General features: G+C 44.4%; 1 protein-coding gene across 1 annotated transcript in view; it reads right to left on the minus strand.

The window, feature by feature from the left end:
• dnah5l (dynein, axonemal, heavy chain 5 like) overlaps window positions 1–19,437 on the minus strand; it is a gene marked incomplete at both ends in the record, with an annotated part of 158,706 nt that overhangs the window by 123,437 nt on the left and 15,832 nt on the right. The window contains 10 exons of the mRNA XM_083777797.1: window positions 374–461; window positions 1,550–1,772; window positions 2,888–3,039; window positions 4,676–4,815; window positions 4,914–5,069; window positions 5,532–5,621; window positions 5,908–6,081; window positions 11,440–11,526; window positions 17,233–17,331; window positions 18,909–19,004. Coding sequence (XP_083633923.1) covers window positions 374–461; window positions 1,550–1,772; window positions 2,888–3,039; window positions 4,676–4,815; window positions 4,914–5,069; window positions 5,532–5,621; window positions 5,908–6,081; window positions 11,440–11,526; window positions 17,233–17,331; window positions 18,909–19,004 — 1,305 coding nt within the window. The remainder of the gene's footprint in view (window positions 1–373; window positions 462–1,549; window positions 1,773–2,887; window positions 3,040–4,675; window positions 4,816–4,913; window positions 5,070–5,531; window positions 5,622–5,907; window positions 6,082–11,439; window positions 11,527–17,232; window positions 17,332–18,908; window positions 19,005–19,437) is intronic.

A 19,437-nucleotide genomic window follows, 5' to 3' on the forward strand; every position in this document is an offset into this window, starting at 1 on the left:
ATGTTTTATTGTCATGGACCCCTGTAACTCTGAGAGTGCAAATGGAATGACAATGGTTCATTTGGTTCCATTGATTGATTGATTGATTGATTGATTGATTTATTAACAGTTTGCAGAATTACAGTACATTTCAAGTACAACTCAAAACAAAAACTGCTAACTGTGAGCGGACGACACCATACAGCATTATACACTCGTTTACAATAGGGCCCACCATTTTCAATGCATCAGTTCATCCATTTGTACACTCTCAGAGTTACAGACATGTTATGGTCATTATCAGGGCTATATAGCTCTTTATGTGATTATTGTGCTTTCATGTTGTATGTGCGTGGCAAAGATTCAACATTTACAAACATGTCTGATTGTGTACCTCCAGGTGCACTGCGTCTTCCGGCTTCATCTTCCTCTTCAGATCCTCAATCAGCTCATAGACACTACTCTCCACCTGCTGACTGTGACTGCACATGCACACGCACGCACGCACGCACGCACGCACGCACGCACGCACGCACGCACGCACGCACGCACACAGAGTATAGTATACATCAGTGGTTCCCAAAGTGGGGTCCGGGGACCCCTAGTGGTCCTTGAGGGAGTTCCAGGGGGTCCCCAGCTAAATGATCGTTTGGAACGAAATGGACGCTTTTGGGTCTGTAACTCTGAGAGGGTACAAATGGAACCACTCTCTGAGTTAAATTAACCTTTGATTTCACAATATGAATTGGGGTCCCTGCAGGGATAGAAATGCCATTAAATGGGGGTCCGTAGACTAATGCATGTCAAACTGGGGGTCCTTGAAATTAAACGGGTTGAGAATCACTGCTAGAGCCGTAAAGATCTTCTCTAATGGGGGTCCGCTGGGCTAATTAGTGTCAATTTGGGGGTCCTTGACATGAAAACGTTTGGGAACCATTGGTATACATAGAACTGACTATAGCAATTATTTCAGATAATAGCAATTATTTTTGCATAATCGTCATAATCATCAAAATAAAAAAAGAGAAATAGCTGATCTACAAGCTCACAACGCATCACAAAGTGACGTACGCACGCATTGTATAAGCATGTAGATCAGCTACAATATCAATTTCAAGTATAAAAATAATCATGTCAGCCATTGCTTTGTATATTTAAGTTACTTTTTGATTGCGAAGCCTTAAGTTAAAGGCAATCTGAAATGTAATTTAGATTCATATCGAAGTGCAAATGTCGCGATTTTACGATTTAATTGTGTTTTTGCCGTGCACAAAAACACAATTAAATCGTAAAATCCCAATTATCTGTGTGACAATACATCGCCAACTTAACCCATTTCGGGCGGGAACCCCTTTTGGTGTCAGCATTACGTTATGCTTTAGCTATTGAAAAATAGCAGATCTACAAGCTTGTAGCGCGCCACTCGGTGGCGCGCTACGAGCTTGTAGATCTGCTATTTTTGAAAAGTCGAAGAACGACTGACATTATAGAAACATGGCTTTTTCAGAAAACCGTCAGGACGTAGAAGACATTTTTTTAGAATCCGACGGGTTAAATTCGCCCCGTGTACCGGCCGAGCGTGGCGGCGGCCGTCTTCACGTGCGTCTCCGTGCGTCTCAGGAGGTCCAGAGGACAGACGGGCGGCGGCGGGCGGCCGGGGGGGAGGAGCTCCAGCAGCGGGCAGGACGCCGCGGACGCCATGAGGAGACGCTCCACGCCGCACTCCAGCCTGTCCATGGACGCCCGGGACACCTCCGCCAGCGTCCTCACGGACGCACGCACGCCGTCTGTGACTGGGGGCAGACGGACAGAGACAGACACAGTCAAAGTCAAAGTCATGCGATTTGTCACACACGTCACCACAGTGAAGAGAAGAGAAGAGAAGAGAAGAGAAGAGAAGAGAAGAGAAGAGAAGAGAAGAGAAGAGAAGAGAAGAGAAGAGAAGAGAAGAGAAGAGAAGAGAAGAGAAGAGAAGAGAAGGCTCCCAGTTTCCGGGGCGGACACTCTAACCACAAGGCCACTGTCTGACGAACAGAAAGATACAAGATTCGGGTTTGATTTGGTTCGACCAGACATAAAAAAAGAGCCTCCTTCGGCTCTGGGGCGTGTCGAAAGGAGGCACGTTTTTTGCGGAAAGCATGAACAAAAGTTTGACAAGCATCTACGTGCGCAACGGAAGGGGAAAAGACGTGCTGTGATTGGCCAGTAGTCACTTGAGTGGCAGCGATGCAGGGGGCCTTCCCCCCCTTCCGCCTATAAGGTCCTTTCAGATGAGCAGCAATTACCTGCTCGAAATTAATTTTCATTGAGAAAGCCTGAGTGAGTTTGTATAGATTCCCTATATTTTGTCTATTGACATACAACAAAAGGTGTACTTTTAAAGTTAGAGTTGCACTCCATAACTTTCATATCCAGGGGTCCCCAGCAAAATAAGTTAATGCAGTGTCACAGTCATTTTAACAACTTTAACCATATTTTATACTTTGGCTATTCAGAAAAAAGCAGATATACAAGTCCTTGACTATATGAAAAGGTTTGAGAACCACAGATTGGTACAGATGGTAAAAAAGATAAAAATCACACCCGAGTTACCGTGTGCCGGTCCCTCTACTGTACCCTCTACTGTACTGTACTGTACTGGCACACCCAAAATCATCATATATACAGTTAATATGTGCGTGTGTGTTTGTGTGTTAGGTTGCGCACAGGTGGTGAAAAACCACCATGCTGTCTTCATGCTCATACATACCCACCCACCCAGCCAGCCAGCCACCCAATGCACACACATAACTCCGTAAGGGAGTGGTTGCAGCACTCAAAAATGAATAACACAGTGTACGTGGTATCAGATATATGATTAGGTATCAGATTGTTATGTATAGTCTCTCTCTCTCTCTCTCTCTCTCACAGGGCTGTGTGTCGATGGAGTTCCAGCAGTAGGAGGTGAGGCCAGGGGACAGACTGTCCTCCACCTGCCTGAAGAAAGGCTCCATCACTGGGGAGAGAACGGGAGGGATCCTGGCTACCGCGGAACCATACGCATGGAGCAACTCCAGCAGCCTGCAGAGGAGAGGAGAGGAGACACACCATACAGACATGTAAGACGCGTGAAGCGAACGCGGCTGTTAAAACTGTTTAGTAGCCATAAACGTCAAGACGTCTAATTGCCAATTAAGTACCGGATGCTACGGACGACAAGACGTCTTCCCTTGGGAATAAAAACAAAGAAAAAAATATTTTATATTCTTCATTTTTTTTCATATTTTTTTTTCATCCATATTTTGAAAATGTCTCTAATTTGGTGTACAGGTGATGACATGCACATTACATAATATAATTACTAATTCTTTCTTTCTTTATAATGGGAGAATTGGCACTCAAAGCCTAAACTGGTGACCACCAGGTGGCGCTCAAAGAGTTAAAAAATGTACGATTTTTCTTTTTTTGCATTTTCTTTTTTTTGCATGCTGCGTGCGTGTTTTTATGTGTGATACAGCTGCACCCTCTGGTGGCTGGCGGGTTACACACCCACCCACACACACACACACACACAGACAGACAGACATGTTCTGCTGGCTCTCATAGTAAAAGGCTCACTGGCGTTTCGCAATAAGATAAGATCTTTATTTTCACTGTATGAGACGAAATTGTGAATATATATTCTTTCAGAGCGAATGGGGGGGGGGGGGGGGGGGGGGGGTCACTAGAACGACATATTTTGAGATTGGGGTCCGCGGCCAAATACAGATAATTCTGGGGCTCCTTGGCATGAAATAGTGTGAGAACGACTGACATAGAAACATGGGTTTTTCAGAAAAGGATTTAGAAGACATTAAAGGACCACTTCACCACTTTTCAACCTATCTTCATATAATAGGTCCTCACTAATAATCATGATAAAATGGCACGATGTTTTTCTACTCAGTCTGTGTCTCATAGGAGGGCTGTGGGCAGATCAGAAACCGTCTTCTAGTGACATCATCATTAGGCAGATTATTTTTTAAACAAGATTTTTTTACAAAACCTTTTAGATTTTAATTAACGTGAGAACGATGGCTTCAGGACTAGAAAGCCTGCCGTTTTTATTGACATCGATGATGTCACTGGAAGATGGTTTCTGAACTGCCCACAGCCCTCCTATGAGACACAGACCGAGTAGGAAAAAAATATCATGATTATTAGTGAGGACCTATTATATGAAGATAGGTTGAAAAGTGGTGAAGTGGTCCTTTAATTAAGTAGAATCCTTCCCAGGTCTAAATGGGTCTTAATCAGGTTGGTGGTCCCTGGGTCAAAATCTGTTGAAAACCACTAGTATATAGCGTCCACTAGACCAGATATCACACAGGCTGGTGCAGGCCGACAAGCTCACAACGAGTCACAACACGCAGAAGTGGAAGACCAGACAAGACAAGACAAGACAAGTGGAAGACCAGACAAGACCAGACAAGATAAGACAAGACAAGTGGAAGACCAGACAAGACCAGACAAGATAAGACAAGACAAGTGGAAGACCAGACAAGACCAGACAAGACGAGTGGAAGACAAGTGGAAGACGAGACAAGACCAGACAAGACCAGAGAAGAGAAGACCAGACAAGACCAGACAAGACCAGACAAGACCAGACAAGACCAGACAAGACCAGACAAGACAAGTGGAAGACCAGACAAGACGAGTGCACCGGAAGGTTTCTCACTGGTTGTGGAGGGCTTTGAGTTGAGGTTCTCTCAAGGTCATGTCCCCGATGACCTTCGGGACGGACATGTCCATTCTGGCCAGACACCGGACCTCCTGAAACGTCTCCAACAGCATGGGGTCAAAGTTCACCAGCATTTCCTGGGGAAAGACACACACACACACACACACACACGTGAGGATGTTATCCGTCTGTCCACCCATATCTCTCTCTCTCTCTCTCTCTCTGTCTCTCTCACCTTGGTGTGTGTGTGTTGGACCAGCAGAGGCGTGTTGGGCGTGTGCGCGTGCACGTGCACGGCACGCGTCCACGCGGCGTGGAGCAACATCTCGTGCCGCAGCAACACACAGCCCAGCCCGTTGTAACACCTGACCACCTTGGACAGCTCCGCCCCCTGACAGACAGACAGACAGACAGACAGACAGACAGACAGACAGACAGACAGACAGACAGACAGACAGACAGACAGACAGACAGACAGACAGACAGACAGACAGACAGACAGACAATACAAAAGTCATCCTTTTGAGCAAAAGAGCAGTAGAGTTTGGCGGCTTCACCAGCCGCTCTGTGAGCTCGATTAGCCCATTCTGACCCGAGATCAGATTCTAAAAACGTCTTCTACATCCTGACAGTGTTCTGGAAAAACTCATGTTTCTATGTCAGTCGTTCTTCGATTTCTCAAAAATAGCAGACCTACAAGCTCGTAGTGCGCCACTCGGTGGCGCGCTATGAGCTTGTAGATCTGCTATTTTTCAATAGCTAAAGCATAACATAACGCTAACACCAAAATGGGGTTCCCGCCCCAAAAATTGATTAGGACCACATCATCATGTATACCATATACATACAGTACCTTCAACATGTCCAGTTTGCTCTTCAGGATCAACATGGGAGCTTCTATCTTCTTGTACAGCTGACGAGACCACAAGATCCTACCCGACACCTGTGGCGCACGCACGCACGCACGCACGCACGCACGCACGCACGCACGCACGCACGCACGCACGCACGCACGCACGCACACACACACACACACACACACACACACACACACACACACACACACACACACACACACACACACACACACATACAGGTTAGAGGGAGAGAGAGAGAGACGGAAATTATGCAACTATACAAACATGGCATGAATTATTTTTAAATGTATTATTAACAGTAATGGACAGACAGACAGACAGACAGACAGACAGACAGAAAGGCTGGCTTACGGGGGGTGTGTTGCGGGGGATGGGGGGGTTGTGTCGGTGTCTCATGTAGGTCTTCCTGACGGCGTCCATCTCTCTGCCATAGTGCAGGAGGACAGACAGGTACCTGCCTCTCAGCTCCAGCTGTCTCCCCAGTCCGTCCTCAAACACGGCCAACACCGCCAGCATGCTCAAAGTCTGACGCACACGAACGCACACGCACGCGCACACACACGCACACACACGCATACGCACACGCACACACACGCACGGTAATCAACCAGCGAGCGGTCCTTGCTCGTGACGGAACGTTCCGCCAATTAGAATCCAACCGGCAACCTCTTTTGGCGGAACGTTCCGTCAATTAAGCTTTATTATCGATATCGAAACCTTTCTAGAGCAAGGATGGACTCATTTAGTCACTTTAGCTCGCTAGCATTTAAGATGGCCGCCCACACTAAAACCACGTAGATCCAGGTGGCTCTTGCGTCCACCAGGTGGCAGTCAACCTGACATGCACGAAGACCATGCAAGCGGACTATATGCAAGAAGTCATATAGAAAATGAGAAAATGTAGAAGAATTGTTATTTTGATCAACGCCGTTTTATATCTCTAAGGAAAACTATTTTATTTATTTTTAATTATACTATAATATATATATATATATATATATATATATATATACTAAAGCATGTCTGAAATAAGTGTCAGAGCTGAAATAGTCATGTAAATATGAAATAAATGCCCAAACATGTAGCTATAGTGTATTGTTAGAGACCACAGAAGACATGTAAATATGAAATAAATGCCCAAACATGTAGCTATAGTGTATTGTTAGAGACCACAGAAGTCATGTAAATATGAAATAAATGCCCAAACATGTAGCTATAGTGTATTGTTAGAGACCAAACATGTAGCTAGGTGTATTGTTAGAGACCACAGAAATGAACATTTCGAGCCGGTTCTCTGCAAGACATTACTCTATAAGTTCCGTGGCTCAAATGCAGAATTGATAATGGACGTCGATATGAAAAGGCTTGAACAACACTATTCTAAAGTAACAGGAACACAGTGATGTTTGGAGGTTGTAAAATAACAGACTAAACCAGTGGTTTTCAACCAGTGGACCGGGGACCACCAGTGGTCCTTGAGGGGGTCCCAGGTGGTCCCCAGCTATAAATATATAGAGAGTTGGTAACCAAATGGACCTATAACTCTTGAGTGTGTAAAATGAAACCATATGGACCTATACATCTGGTTTCATTTGACGCTCTCAAGACTTAAAGGACAACTTTAGTTTTTTTCAACCAAGGTTCATGTTTTTGTTTGTTATTAGATAAAGTAAAAGATGGGTGTTAATCTTTTTTTCATTTGCTGCTTTCTTTCGTTTTAGGGATTTTAGCTGTTTTTGACAGGTGGGCGGGGGCATTCGAGCATGGGGCTAAATATGTATTTATTTACACATTATTGTTTGCTATAGTCCCAATAAACGCCAGGAAATTACATCTGACCACAGAAGATCACAGGATCTACTGAATGTGAAGGTAGCCTACTGGGGGAAGGCTTATACTGTGTGTATAGGCTCAATATGTCAGTTTGTCACATTCAGTAGATCCTGTGATCTTTTGTGGCCAGACGTAATTTCTTGGGGTCTAGTAGGACTATAGTAAATAATAAAATAATAAATCGCCATAACATTTTGTAAATAAATATATATTTTGCCCCATGCTCGAATGTCCCCGCCCACCTGTCAAAGACTGCTAAAATCCTTAAAACGAAAGAAAGCAGCAAATGAAAGAAAATGAACACTCATCTTTTACTTTCTCTAATAACAACCTAAAACATGAACCTTGGTTGAAAAAAACTCAAGTTGTCCTTTAAATTACTGTGAAATATCTGCATTACTTAATTCACAAGTCTACACAATTAGAGAATGTAGAATAAGTGTTGATCAACGTTTGCCTGTTATTACCTAATGGTACCAACAACATCAATACAGCATGACATTGTGGACTAAATCTTATCCAACGACGACAACATATTCTACTCTTAGACCCAAAACGTAACAATCTCATCAAATGGAAAAGGGTTGAAAACCACTGGTCTGAACTAACAGAGAAACAGAGATGTTGGACGTTGTAGAATAACAGTGATGTGAACTAACAGAGAAACAGATGTTGTAGGTTGTAGAACAACAGTGACTGAACTAACAGAGAAACAGAGATGTTGGAGGTTGTAGAACAGCAGTGACTGAACTAACAGAGAAACAGAGATGTTGGAGGTTGTAGAACAACAGTGATGTGAACTAACAGAGAAACAGATGTTGGAGGTTGTAGAACAACAGTGATGTGAACTAACAGAGAAACATATGTTGGAGGTTGTAGAACAAAAGTGACTGAACTAACAGAGAAACAGAGATGTTGGAGGTTGTAGAACAACAGTGACTGAACTAACAGAGAAACAGAGATGTTGGAGGTTGTAGAACAACAGTGATGTGAACTAACAGAGAAACAGAGATGTTGGAGGTTGTAGAAAAACAGTGATGTGAACTAACAGAGAAACAGAGATGTTGTAGGTTGTAGAACAACAGTGACTGAACTAACAGAGAAACAGAGATGTTGGAGGTTGTAGAACAACAGTGATGTGAACTAACAGAGAAACAGAGATGTTGGAGGTTGTAGATTAGAACAACAGTGACTGAACTAACAGAGAAACAGAGATGTTGGAGGTTGTAGAACAACAGTGACGTGAACTAACAGAGAAACAGAGATGTTGGAGGTGTAGTAGACATGCCCTCAAATATCTCCACTCATCTGAGGGGACTGGACCTCTGTCCATATGCGTATAAGGACATCGTCCAGGGACCAATGTTTCACTGAGCAGGGCACCACTTCTAAATTGAGAAAGTTTCACCTCGTGTTTGGTGTACACACACACCAATGTTATCTGGAAATAGCTGACCCATCAACATTTTCTGACGGATCGGCTGAGAGACGCCGTGGAGTCTGAGGCAGAAAAAGTGACACTTCAAGAACTGATGGATGACCACACAGCTGTTTGATCTTTGCACAGCAACCGAGAAACTCTCTGGGGAAAATATCCATCTGGAAGGTTTTAAGATATAAAAGAGAAGGGGTGCCTTGTTGACTCACCCTGGGAACATATCATATCTAGAATACAGGAATTCTCAACCTATTAAAGTGTAGAATTTTTAATCTACTATTTTACTCCCTACTCCCTCTCTCTCCATCTCTCTCTACCTCCCTTTTTCTTTCATGTATCAGTCTCTCGTTTCGAGACATGTAAGGGGAGAGGGGGGCGGAGCTTACACTGACCAGAAGAGCTTAACTAACCGGTCCCGATCAGGACAGTTCAGTTTTTATTTGGGCTCCTTAGTCCCAAGCAGTGATTTTATTGAGAGTGTTATTTCGTTTTTGTGCTGTGAAGTTGATTTGTTTTATTTTCAAGTCTTTGCCTACCTAACACGGGTAGTGTACTCTGTTTTCTGTTTCAACACGTATTACTAGATACATACGTTCATATCAAAACAACTTTGCGGTGACAATATTGTATTCAAAAAGAAAGGGAGATTGTTTAGTCCAAACTTTGGAAAGTCTGACGAGATATTTTCTAAAAGGCAAGGACCAGGACAATCACCAAAATCGTTTCAATCCAATCGAACTGACTTTGATAACATCAAATTTGGAGCTCAAGGAGAGCCATCGGGGGAGACGCGCGCCGACACTTCAATCAGTCTAAGGCATTTGCTAGCCTGGATCAGAACCGTGACATCTGTTCTAAACTAGGAAAAGTGACATTTGCCTTGCCGGAGAAGGAAAGGAGAAAAAGTGACATTGCTGTGCCAGCGAAGTTGCCCACGCCCGGCGAAGTAAACATCAAAAGGCTTTTGCCAGCGAAGTTGCCCACGTCCGGTGAAGTAATAGCTCTGCCGCTGAAGTTAGGCCCTGGCCGCCAGAAGATTTGAGCCAAGCAGAGGAGAACCAGAGACGCACCATATTGCTAAACTCATTACCACACCACGTCTAAAGGTCTGTGTGCTTTGATTTAATGTGGTTTTGGCCAAAGAGAACGAGTCCATGACATCTGTGATTCTGTATATCTCTCTCTCCTCTTTCAATACCAAGTTATACACGACCTGTTGTTTTAAAGTAAATTCATTTGTATCAGTCTCGATATAATAAACAGAATTGACCCTTACAGAACTCCTGAAGAAAGACGCCCCCTTTGTATGGACGGACGTCCACACTGAAGCAGTAAAAATCTTGAAGGAACAATTATGTTCGGCACCTTGCCTCGCGTATCCTAACATAGACAAGACTTTCTATCTTGAAATAGGCTACTCAGCCCATTGTCTGAGCGCTGGTCTCTACCAGGTCTATGATCAGGATAAGCGTGTGGTGGCTTACGCCAGCAAAATGCTCAGCCCTGCGGAGCAAAAGTTCTCGGACTGCGAGAAAGCGCTTTTCGCGGCGGTCTGGGCTGTAACGCATTTTTCCGACTGTGTCAGTGGACAGAAAATAATTATAGAAACATGTCATCAACCTGTCTCCTTCTTGAACAGTCAACGTATACGAGAAGGGGTGGTTACAAACGCACGTATTGCAACATGGCTCATGGCGTTTCAGTCCCACAACATCGAGGTTCAATATGCCCAGAACAATAGGGCACTTTTGGGCGCGGGACTTGCAACGTGCACAAGATGCACCCAGGACCCAACGGAGGTTATCAACACTCCCTATGTACCCGTAGCCCTCCTCCCCACGAACCATCATTATTATGATGAAAATGTGTGTCAAGACATGCGCATGGCGTATGTCGACGGATGTTCCTACTCCCACCCAGAACAACGACTGGCAGGTGCTGGCGTGTTGTGGGTTAAGAACGACCCAATTGGACCCCAAGGTTACAAATTGGGCCCCATGACTTCACAATACGCAGAAGTAGCTGCGGTTTTGATTGCTCTTCAATGTGCTGCTAACCATGACGTGCGTGAATTCGTTTTGTGCACAGATTCCAACTATGCACGTTTGAGTTTCACGTGCCATCTACCCGTCTGGAAGCAGAACGACTTTATAACAGCAGCACGCAAACCAGTCAAGCATAAAGACCTTATTATGGCATGCGACCGTTTGGTCATGTCCATGGACATGCAGGTTTACTGGAAAAAGGTCAGAGGTCACTCACGCCTCCCGGGCGCTGACAAAACCTATAACGATCTCGCTGACTCTCTAGCAAAGGAAGCGGCTCTAACGGGTCGTCTCTGGGAATTCCAGGAAGACCAACAAGGCGATATTCCGATCCCTACGATCTCGGTTTTAACGCGTCACCAAGCCGCTACGGCTCGCAAGACTGCAACAGATTCAGATCTTCCAATACCTCCCCCGCAAGCCCGGCGATCAACGTCCGCATCAGTCCTGTCCGAGGATTTAACCTCAGCACAGGCCGCGGACAAGGATATTTCCAGAATGTGTCACATTCTGTCTGATCCCTGTGCACCACCTGTCTCCGCGGACGAAATGGAGGCTTCCTCCGACCTGCGCCAGTTGGTGGCAGTTAAACACCACCTGCATCTGGTCGATGGTCTCCTGGTGTATGTGCCCGATGATTCCCATTCTCCTCGTCTCGTGGTTTCACGGGCACAGAGGGGGATAATGATGTCAATAGCCCATGATCTACCAACAGCAGGCCACAGGGGGGTGAAATCAACTCTGGATCATTTACGACAAGTGGTATTCTGGCCTGAAATGCACAAAGATGTTTCCGACTATGTGAAAGGGTGTTTAACTTGCTGTCAGTTCCAACCCGTTAACCCAAACTTCAGAGCACCACTTCAAAGTAGGGGAGTCACGTTCCCATGGTCACACATTCAGATTGACTGGATGGGCGCGTTTATTCCCTCGTCTAGGGGCTCGAAATACATTCTTAATGTAGTTTGCAACTTCACCAAATGGATAGAATGCTTTCCAGCAAGAAATAACACGGCACAGACAACTGCTCACCTCTTACTCAACCATCTCTTTACAAGATTTGGCCTCCCAGTCTCTATTGACTGCGATAGAGGAACCCATTTCACCGCAGACATAATGAAAGAGATATGGAAGCTGCTGGGAATTAAATGCAAGTTCCATATCAGCTATCACCCTGAGAGCTCGGGATTAGTGGAACGAGCTAATAAAAGTGTAATCACCATCCTAAAAAAGTTCGTAGCAGAAAACCAAAAAGACTGGGACGTCAAACTCCCATTAGTACTAATGGCAATGAGAGCGACGCCCCATACTTCGACAGGAGTATCGCCTTTCGAGTTAATGACTGGGCGACAAATGACTCTCCCACTACACCTACTGTACCAACCGGGAGACCTCAATCTAGCTACGGCATATACCACGCACCAGTACCTAACGGATCTAAACGCACATTTGAAATATGCATTCTCATTTGCGCAAAAACATCTGCAAGCCACCGCAATAGGACGAAAAGCGTACTATGATAAACAGGCATCGACCGACGAACTGCAGAAAGGAGATAAAGTATGGTACTACATCTTCGTCCCGCGAACCCAAACGGGGGAACTTTCAAAGAAATTCCTACCACACTGGTCCGGGCCTTACGAGATAGTCGAAAAGCTTTCTCCTGTTGCCTATAGGATCCTAATAAAAAGAGGACAAAACCAAATACTCAAATGGGTCCATAGAAACCAAATCCGACCCCACAAGCCGCCCAAGAGATTTGAGAAACCAGACGTGCAAGAATCACCGTCTGATTAAAAGAAATTAACCTCTTAATGGGCAGCACAAGTACCCAATTTAATTGCATGAACCACTAAGAAAGCCATTAATCACGTGTGAATAATAGCATTGTGTAGATTAAACAATGGTCTATTATTATTATCTTTTTCTGTGTTTATGTTTAACAATATAACAACCCACTAATCAAAACCGTTTGTGGTCTGTTCCAGGATGGATTACCTGTTATGTGCAATATTGTGCATGATCATAACCACAACAACGGCACAACCACTGTTCAAATCAGGCCCCGACGCGGGAATAGCCTTACGAGAGCAGCAGGGGCTCCTGATAACCAACTGCAAGACCATCACCCAGAAAGTCTACACACAACTCAACGCCACAATGCTGTACCAAAAACATCTTAGCACCGTTGCCCTCAAAAAGAAGTTGGAACCGGAAGGACAAATCTGGATTGAAGACATCTTACAACACGCTAGCGAAGACATCACTCACATGCTAACCCAATTGGAAAAGGTCACAGTAACACGCGAGGACCTCACGGGACACTCCGTACACTCTGGCACTCGCGAAGAACAGAAAAAGGGACTTCCCGTCCGGAAAAAGCGCTTTGTAGGGGCGCTACTTACGGTAGCAAATATTTTCGGTACTCTTTTCAATCTCGGAGCCACAAGCATGAATGCAATAAGTATCAAGACCCTGAGAAAACAAGTCGGTGAAATTCAACGTGACCTCCCTGCCCTCAGACAGGCAGTAAACTTTCAGAGCGATCAAATTCACACTGTCGGGGCAACGCTTAGAGACACCATAATCTTACTAAACTCTCAGTCTGACCTCCTGAATAAGACCGCCCGTGGCATGCTAGCAAACCAAAAACTATTGGGAGTCGACATGGCGCACTCCAGCATAACCAGCATGCTTATGACTGATTTCCTTAGAGAGGTTAGCTCGTCCATAGACTCCCTAGCTATAGGAAGAATTCCTCCTTACCTCACCCCTCTATCCTTGGTGAAAAGAATTATCGAGAAAAGCACCGGAGAAAAACCAAGTGATCTCCAAGGCCACCTTGCCTACTCTTTGGGTGGTGCAATCACCTTGTCAGTAGACCCCCAGAGAGGAGAGCTTGTGTTTCTCCTCACACTCCCCGTAATCGACGAAAAAAACATCTATCGCATGAAGGATGTAGTCAACGTTGGTTCCTGGGAAGGGGACACCCACGTCAGGATCATGACGCCACCAGTGGTGGCATATCATGACACAAGTCCAGGCCTATACCTGGCACCCAATCTGAATCTGTGCACTTTGACAAAAGAAGCCCACTACCTCTGTCCCTCAAAACCATTCATATCCGACTCAACTAACGGGATCTGTGGCCTTCAGTCTATGCCCGACCAGTCAAAATGCCGAGCAGAACTCACACCAAGGAGCCAAGTCTCCGAAACTCAAGCAGAGATCTTGGGGGACCAGTGGTTAATCCACACCTCCTCTCTAGTGGCCACAGTGCGATATGAACTGCACGACACCTCCACAAAAGTAGATCTCCCGAACCAAACGTTTCTGCTCTATATTCCTGAAAACACTCTGGTTCAAGTAGATGATCTGGTACTGTACCACCTACCAGAGGATATCTACGACTCCGACATAGAAATGTCGGATTTCTTTCAAAACCACAAGGTAGTGATTGATCCAGCCACTGACAAATTGGTCCAGACAGGAATCCAAAAGGTTGATCTCACTGCTTTAGACCAAGCCCTTAAAACTACACCGTACGTAAGCACCAGCGTGCTAACTCTCGTGGGCTCCTCATGGTCCACCCCAGACTCCATGCTGTTTGCGCTTCTAATTCTCAGCTACATAGTGGTAATTGCTGTCACTTGCTGGGCCGTGAGACGTTTCGGTACGTTCCGAATAGCCACAAAAAGGTTGGTCGAAAACCAGACCCTCCTCTCCCGTGACAACCGTCTAAAGGCCACCAATGCCAATGTCACTGAGACCTAAACATCACCGATCCATAACAACTAAAGGCCTTGTGTCTACATATATAAAAAAAAAAAAAAAAAAATCCTCTGTATAACTTTCCATTTAAAAAAAAAAAAAAAAAAAAAAAACGCGCAGCTTTTCATGTAATCAAGCTTAATGGTTGCGTCTCCAATTGAGTAAAGTTTACCATTAGTCCTCGTGCACTTAGTATTTACACTACCTCAAAGTCACGTGTTTACAGTATAATCTACCTCACATTCTCTCTCTTTCTTTCACTCTATTGAAGCTAGACATGAAGGTTTAGAATGTTCTCTTTGCCATAAACCATATGATCAAAGTGCATGACATTGAATTAAGTGCTGTAGACCTTTTCGGCCGTCCTTGGTTTCGCCAAAATCAGGAAAGGAAACTTTCATGAGTTTGCCGATGGGGGATTTGTAGTAGACATGCCCTCAAATATCTCCACTCATCTGAGGGGACTGGACCTCTGTCCATATGCGTATAAGGACATCGTCCAGGGACCAATGTTTCACTGAGCAGGGCACCACTTCTAAATTGAGAAAGTTTCACCTCGTGTTTGGTGTACACACACACCAATGTTATCTGGAAATAGCTGACCCATCAACATTTTCTGACGGATCGGCTGAGAGACGCCGTGGAGTCTGAGGCAGAAAAAGTGACACTTCAAGAACTGATGGATGACCACACAGCTGTTTGATCTTTGCACAGCAACCGAGAAACTCTCTGGGGAAAATATCCATCTGGAAGGTTTTAAGATATAAAAGAGAAGGGGTGCCTTGTTGACTCACCCTGGGAACATATCATATCTAGAATACAGGAATTCTCAACCTATTAAAGTGTAGAATTTTTAATCTACTATTTTACTCCCTACTCCCTCTCTCTCCATCTCTCTCTACCTCCCTTTTTCTTTCATGTATCAGTCTCTCGTTTCGAGACATGTAAGGGGAGAGGGGGGCGGAGCTTACACTGACCAGAAGAGCTTAACTAACCGGTCCCGATCAGGACAGTTCAGTTTTTATTTGGGCTCCTTAGTCCCAAGCAGTGATTTTATTGAGTGTTATTTCGTTTTTGTGCTGTGAAGTTGATTTGTTTTATTTTCAAGTCTTTGCCTACCTAACACGGGTAGTGTACTCTGTTTTCTGTTTCAACACGTATTACTAGATACATACGTTCATATCAAAACAACTTTGCGGTGACAATATTGTATTCAAAAAGAAAGGGAGATTGTTTAGTCCAAACTTTGGAAAGTCTGACGAGATATTTTCTAAAAGGCAAGGACCAGGACAATCACCAAAATCGTTTCAATCCAATCGAACTGACTTTGATAACATCAAATTTGGAGCTCAAGGAGAGCCATCGGGGGAGACGCGCGCCGACACTTCAATCAGTCTAAGGCATTTGCTAGCCTGGATCAGAACCGTGACATCTGTTCTAAACTAGGAAAAGTGACATTTGCCTTGCCGGAGAAGGAAAGGAGAAAAAGTGACATTGCTGTGCCAGCGAAGTTGCCCACGCCCGGCGAAGTAAACATCAAAAGGCTTTTGCCAGCGAAGTTGCCCACGTCCGGTGAAGTAATAGCTCTGCCGCTGAAGTTAGGCCCTGGCCGCCAGAAGATTTGAGCCAAGCAGAGGAGAACCAGAGACGCACCATATTGCTAAACTCATTACCACACCACGTCTAAAGGTCTGTGTGCTTTGATTTAATGTGGTTTTGGCCAAAGAGAACGAGTCCATGACATCTGTGATTCTGTATATCTCTCTCTCCTCTTTCAATACCAAGTTATACACGACCTGTTGTTTTAAAGTAAATTCATTTGTATCAGTCTCGATATAATAAACAGAATTGATTGGAAATCAATGGTTATATGATTGTGTTACTGTACTAATGTTTGATATAAGCAAGCGACACTGCAAATGATCAAAGAACTAAGTATTAATCTTGCCTGGCCACACCAGAAGACGTTGTGTATTTGTAACCATTATCAATTCATTCTTAGTGGTTATAAATATCATAATTAATCAGGCATAATTGCTACAGAGGTTGTAGAACAACAGTGATGTGAACTAACAGAGAAACAGAGATGTTGGAGGTTGTAGAATAGAAGTGATGTGAACTAACAGAGAAACAGAGATGTTGGAGGTTGTAGAACAACAGTGATGTGAACCAACAGAGAAACAGAGATGTTGGAGGTTGTAGAACAACAGTGATGTGAACTAACAGAGAAACAGAGATGTTGGAGGTTGTAGAACAACAGTGATGTGAACCAACAGAGAAACAGAGATGTTGGAGGTTGTAGAACAACAGTGATGTGAACTAACAGAGAAACAGAGATGTTGGAGGTTGTATAAAAACAGTGATGTGAACTAACAGAGAAACAGAGATGTTGGAGGTTGTATAAAAACAGTGATGTGAACTAACAGAGAAACAGAGATGTTGGAGGTTGAAGAACAACACTAGTGATATGAACTAACAGAGAAACAGAGATGTTGGAGGTTGTAGAACAACACTAGTGATATGAACTAACAGAGAAACAGAGATGTTGGAGATGTTGGAGGTTGAAGAACAACAGTAATATTAACTAACAGAGAAACAGAGATGTTGGAGGTTGAAGTCCAGCAGGCTCTGAACTGACTGAAGAACGCTCTGGATCTGAACCTGGAAGTCTGCATAGTCACTGTCAAACTGCAACACACACACACACACACACACACACACACACACACACACACACACACACACACACACACACACACACACACACACACAGAGAGAGAGAGAGAGAGAGATAAACACATTAGATAACATCCAACCGTAGATAAATGGTAAATGATAAATGTACTGTATATCATAGTGGGGTCCGCGGACCCCCACAGATGGTCCAGTCCAGTTAATCCCAGCTAATATAGCATAGTGTCCAAAAATAGCAGATCTAAGGGGGCACAGTCGGTACTAGTGCTGTCGCCTCACAGCTAGAAGGTCCTGGGTTCGATTCCCCCTGGGGGCGCTGGGGGCATGCTCTCTCCTCCACGTCATCAGTGCCCATACCCGAGGCGGGGTTGGCGAAAGGTTCAGGTTCAGGTTTATTTGTCATGTGTATAGATACAGAGTATAAATACAATGAATTTTATTTTGCTCAGAGCATTCTCAGTCTTACATATACAGGACATAAACAAACATCTATAGTGCAAGAAAAAGACAAAAAAAAACAGAAAAAAAGTGCGAGTGAAGTGACAAAACAGTGCAATACAGTTCAAGGTCAGCTGTTCAGCAGCCTGACTGCCTGGTGGTAGAAACTGTTACTTTTTGGAAGGGAGTAGTTTGAACAGGGTATTTGCGGGATGGCTGGTGTCTTCCATGATGCTGTGGGCTTTTTTCATAGAACGAGTGGTGTAGATGTTATGGAGACTGGGTAATTCTGTGCTGCCGATGATTTTAGCTGCTGTTTTAACGGTCCTCTGCAACCTGTTGCAGTCCTGAGCGGTCGTGTTACCATACCACACTGTGATACAGCCAGTTAAGACACTTTCAATTATACAGCGATAAAAGTTCACTAGTCCTTTTGTACTTAAGCCAAATTTTTAAGGCGCCTCAGAAAGTACAGTCGCTGCTGCGCCTTCTTGAGGATGAACTCGTGAAAAGGGCCTTTCTGTGTGGAGTAACGTGCAGTAATCCTGGTCTCTAAACTACCTCCCCCTGGCCAGCCGGGACGCCTGATGGAGGGGAAAGGAACTCGTCAGAATAACGTGTTCCTTCCACGCGCTACGTCCGGCCGGGGAAACTCCCCCCCTGTCAGGTGAAAAGAAGCAGCTTGGACTCCTCATGCATAGAAGGAAGTATGAGGTCAGTCCGCTGCCCTCTCCAGGTTGGCAGAGGAAGTGCAGCGCCCAGGATTACATGATTAGATAATTGACACTGGGTGAAGAAATGGGTTGCAAAATCGTAAGATAAAAAATATATATATAGCAGATCTACAAGCTTGCAATGCGTCGCATCGCAACACATTGTGAGCTTGTAGATCGTCTATTTTCAAATGGACAAAATGTATATAGGTTTAGTTTATGTTTTGTAATAATAATCAAAATATACAAAGTAACTATAACAAAAGTTTTCAAATCAGTGTAGTGGAGTACAATATTTTGATCTGAAATGTAGGAAGTAAAAGTAAAAGCAGTTGAAAATACTCAAGTAAAGTACAAATACCTCAAAAATGTACAGTATGTACAGTAGTTAAGTAAATGTACTTTCCACCACTGACTGACCTCCAGCTTGCGGTGGTCCAGGATGTCATAGGTCTTGGACTGTGTGGCGGAGACGATGTTCTGGTAGCGAGCGTAGATCTTCTCCACACCCTCCACCTCACATTCACATCACAAGCAAATTATGATCCAGTTGAATGCAACAACATGTTTCCATTGAATCTTCCATCCTTTCACGTATTCTAATGGAGCTAGCTTGATTTAATTTTGACCTGGGAACGATTCTGCAAATGTCTTCTAAATCCTGACTGTTTTCTTGAAAAAGCTATGTTTTTCTCTGTCAGTCGTTCTCAAACACTTTCAAGTCAATTTTCACGATTCAAGCTCGTAGCGCGGCACTCGGTGCCGCACTACGAGCTTGTAGATCTGCTATTCTTCAATAGCTAAAGCATTACATAATGCTAACACCAACAGGGGTTCCCGCCCAGAATGGGTACTGTAACCGAGGCTCTAAATCAAGAGCCCGAGATGTGGTCTGGGAGTCCCACCTTAGTTTAGTAGCAAGGGATAGAAATGGGAGCTCTTAAGGCAG

The sequence above is a fragment of the Protomyctophum parallelum genome (assembly GCF_964188405.1).
Source record: "Protomyctophum parallelum genome assembly, chromosome: 12".
NCBI lineage: Eukaryota > Metazoa > Chordata > Actinopteri > Myctophiformes > Myctophidae > Protomyctophum > Protomyctophum parallelum.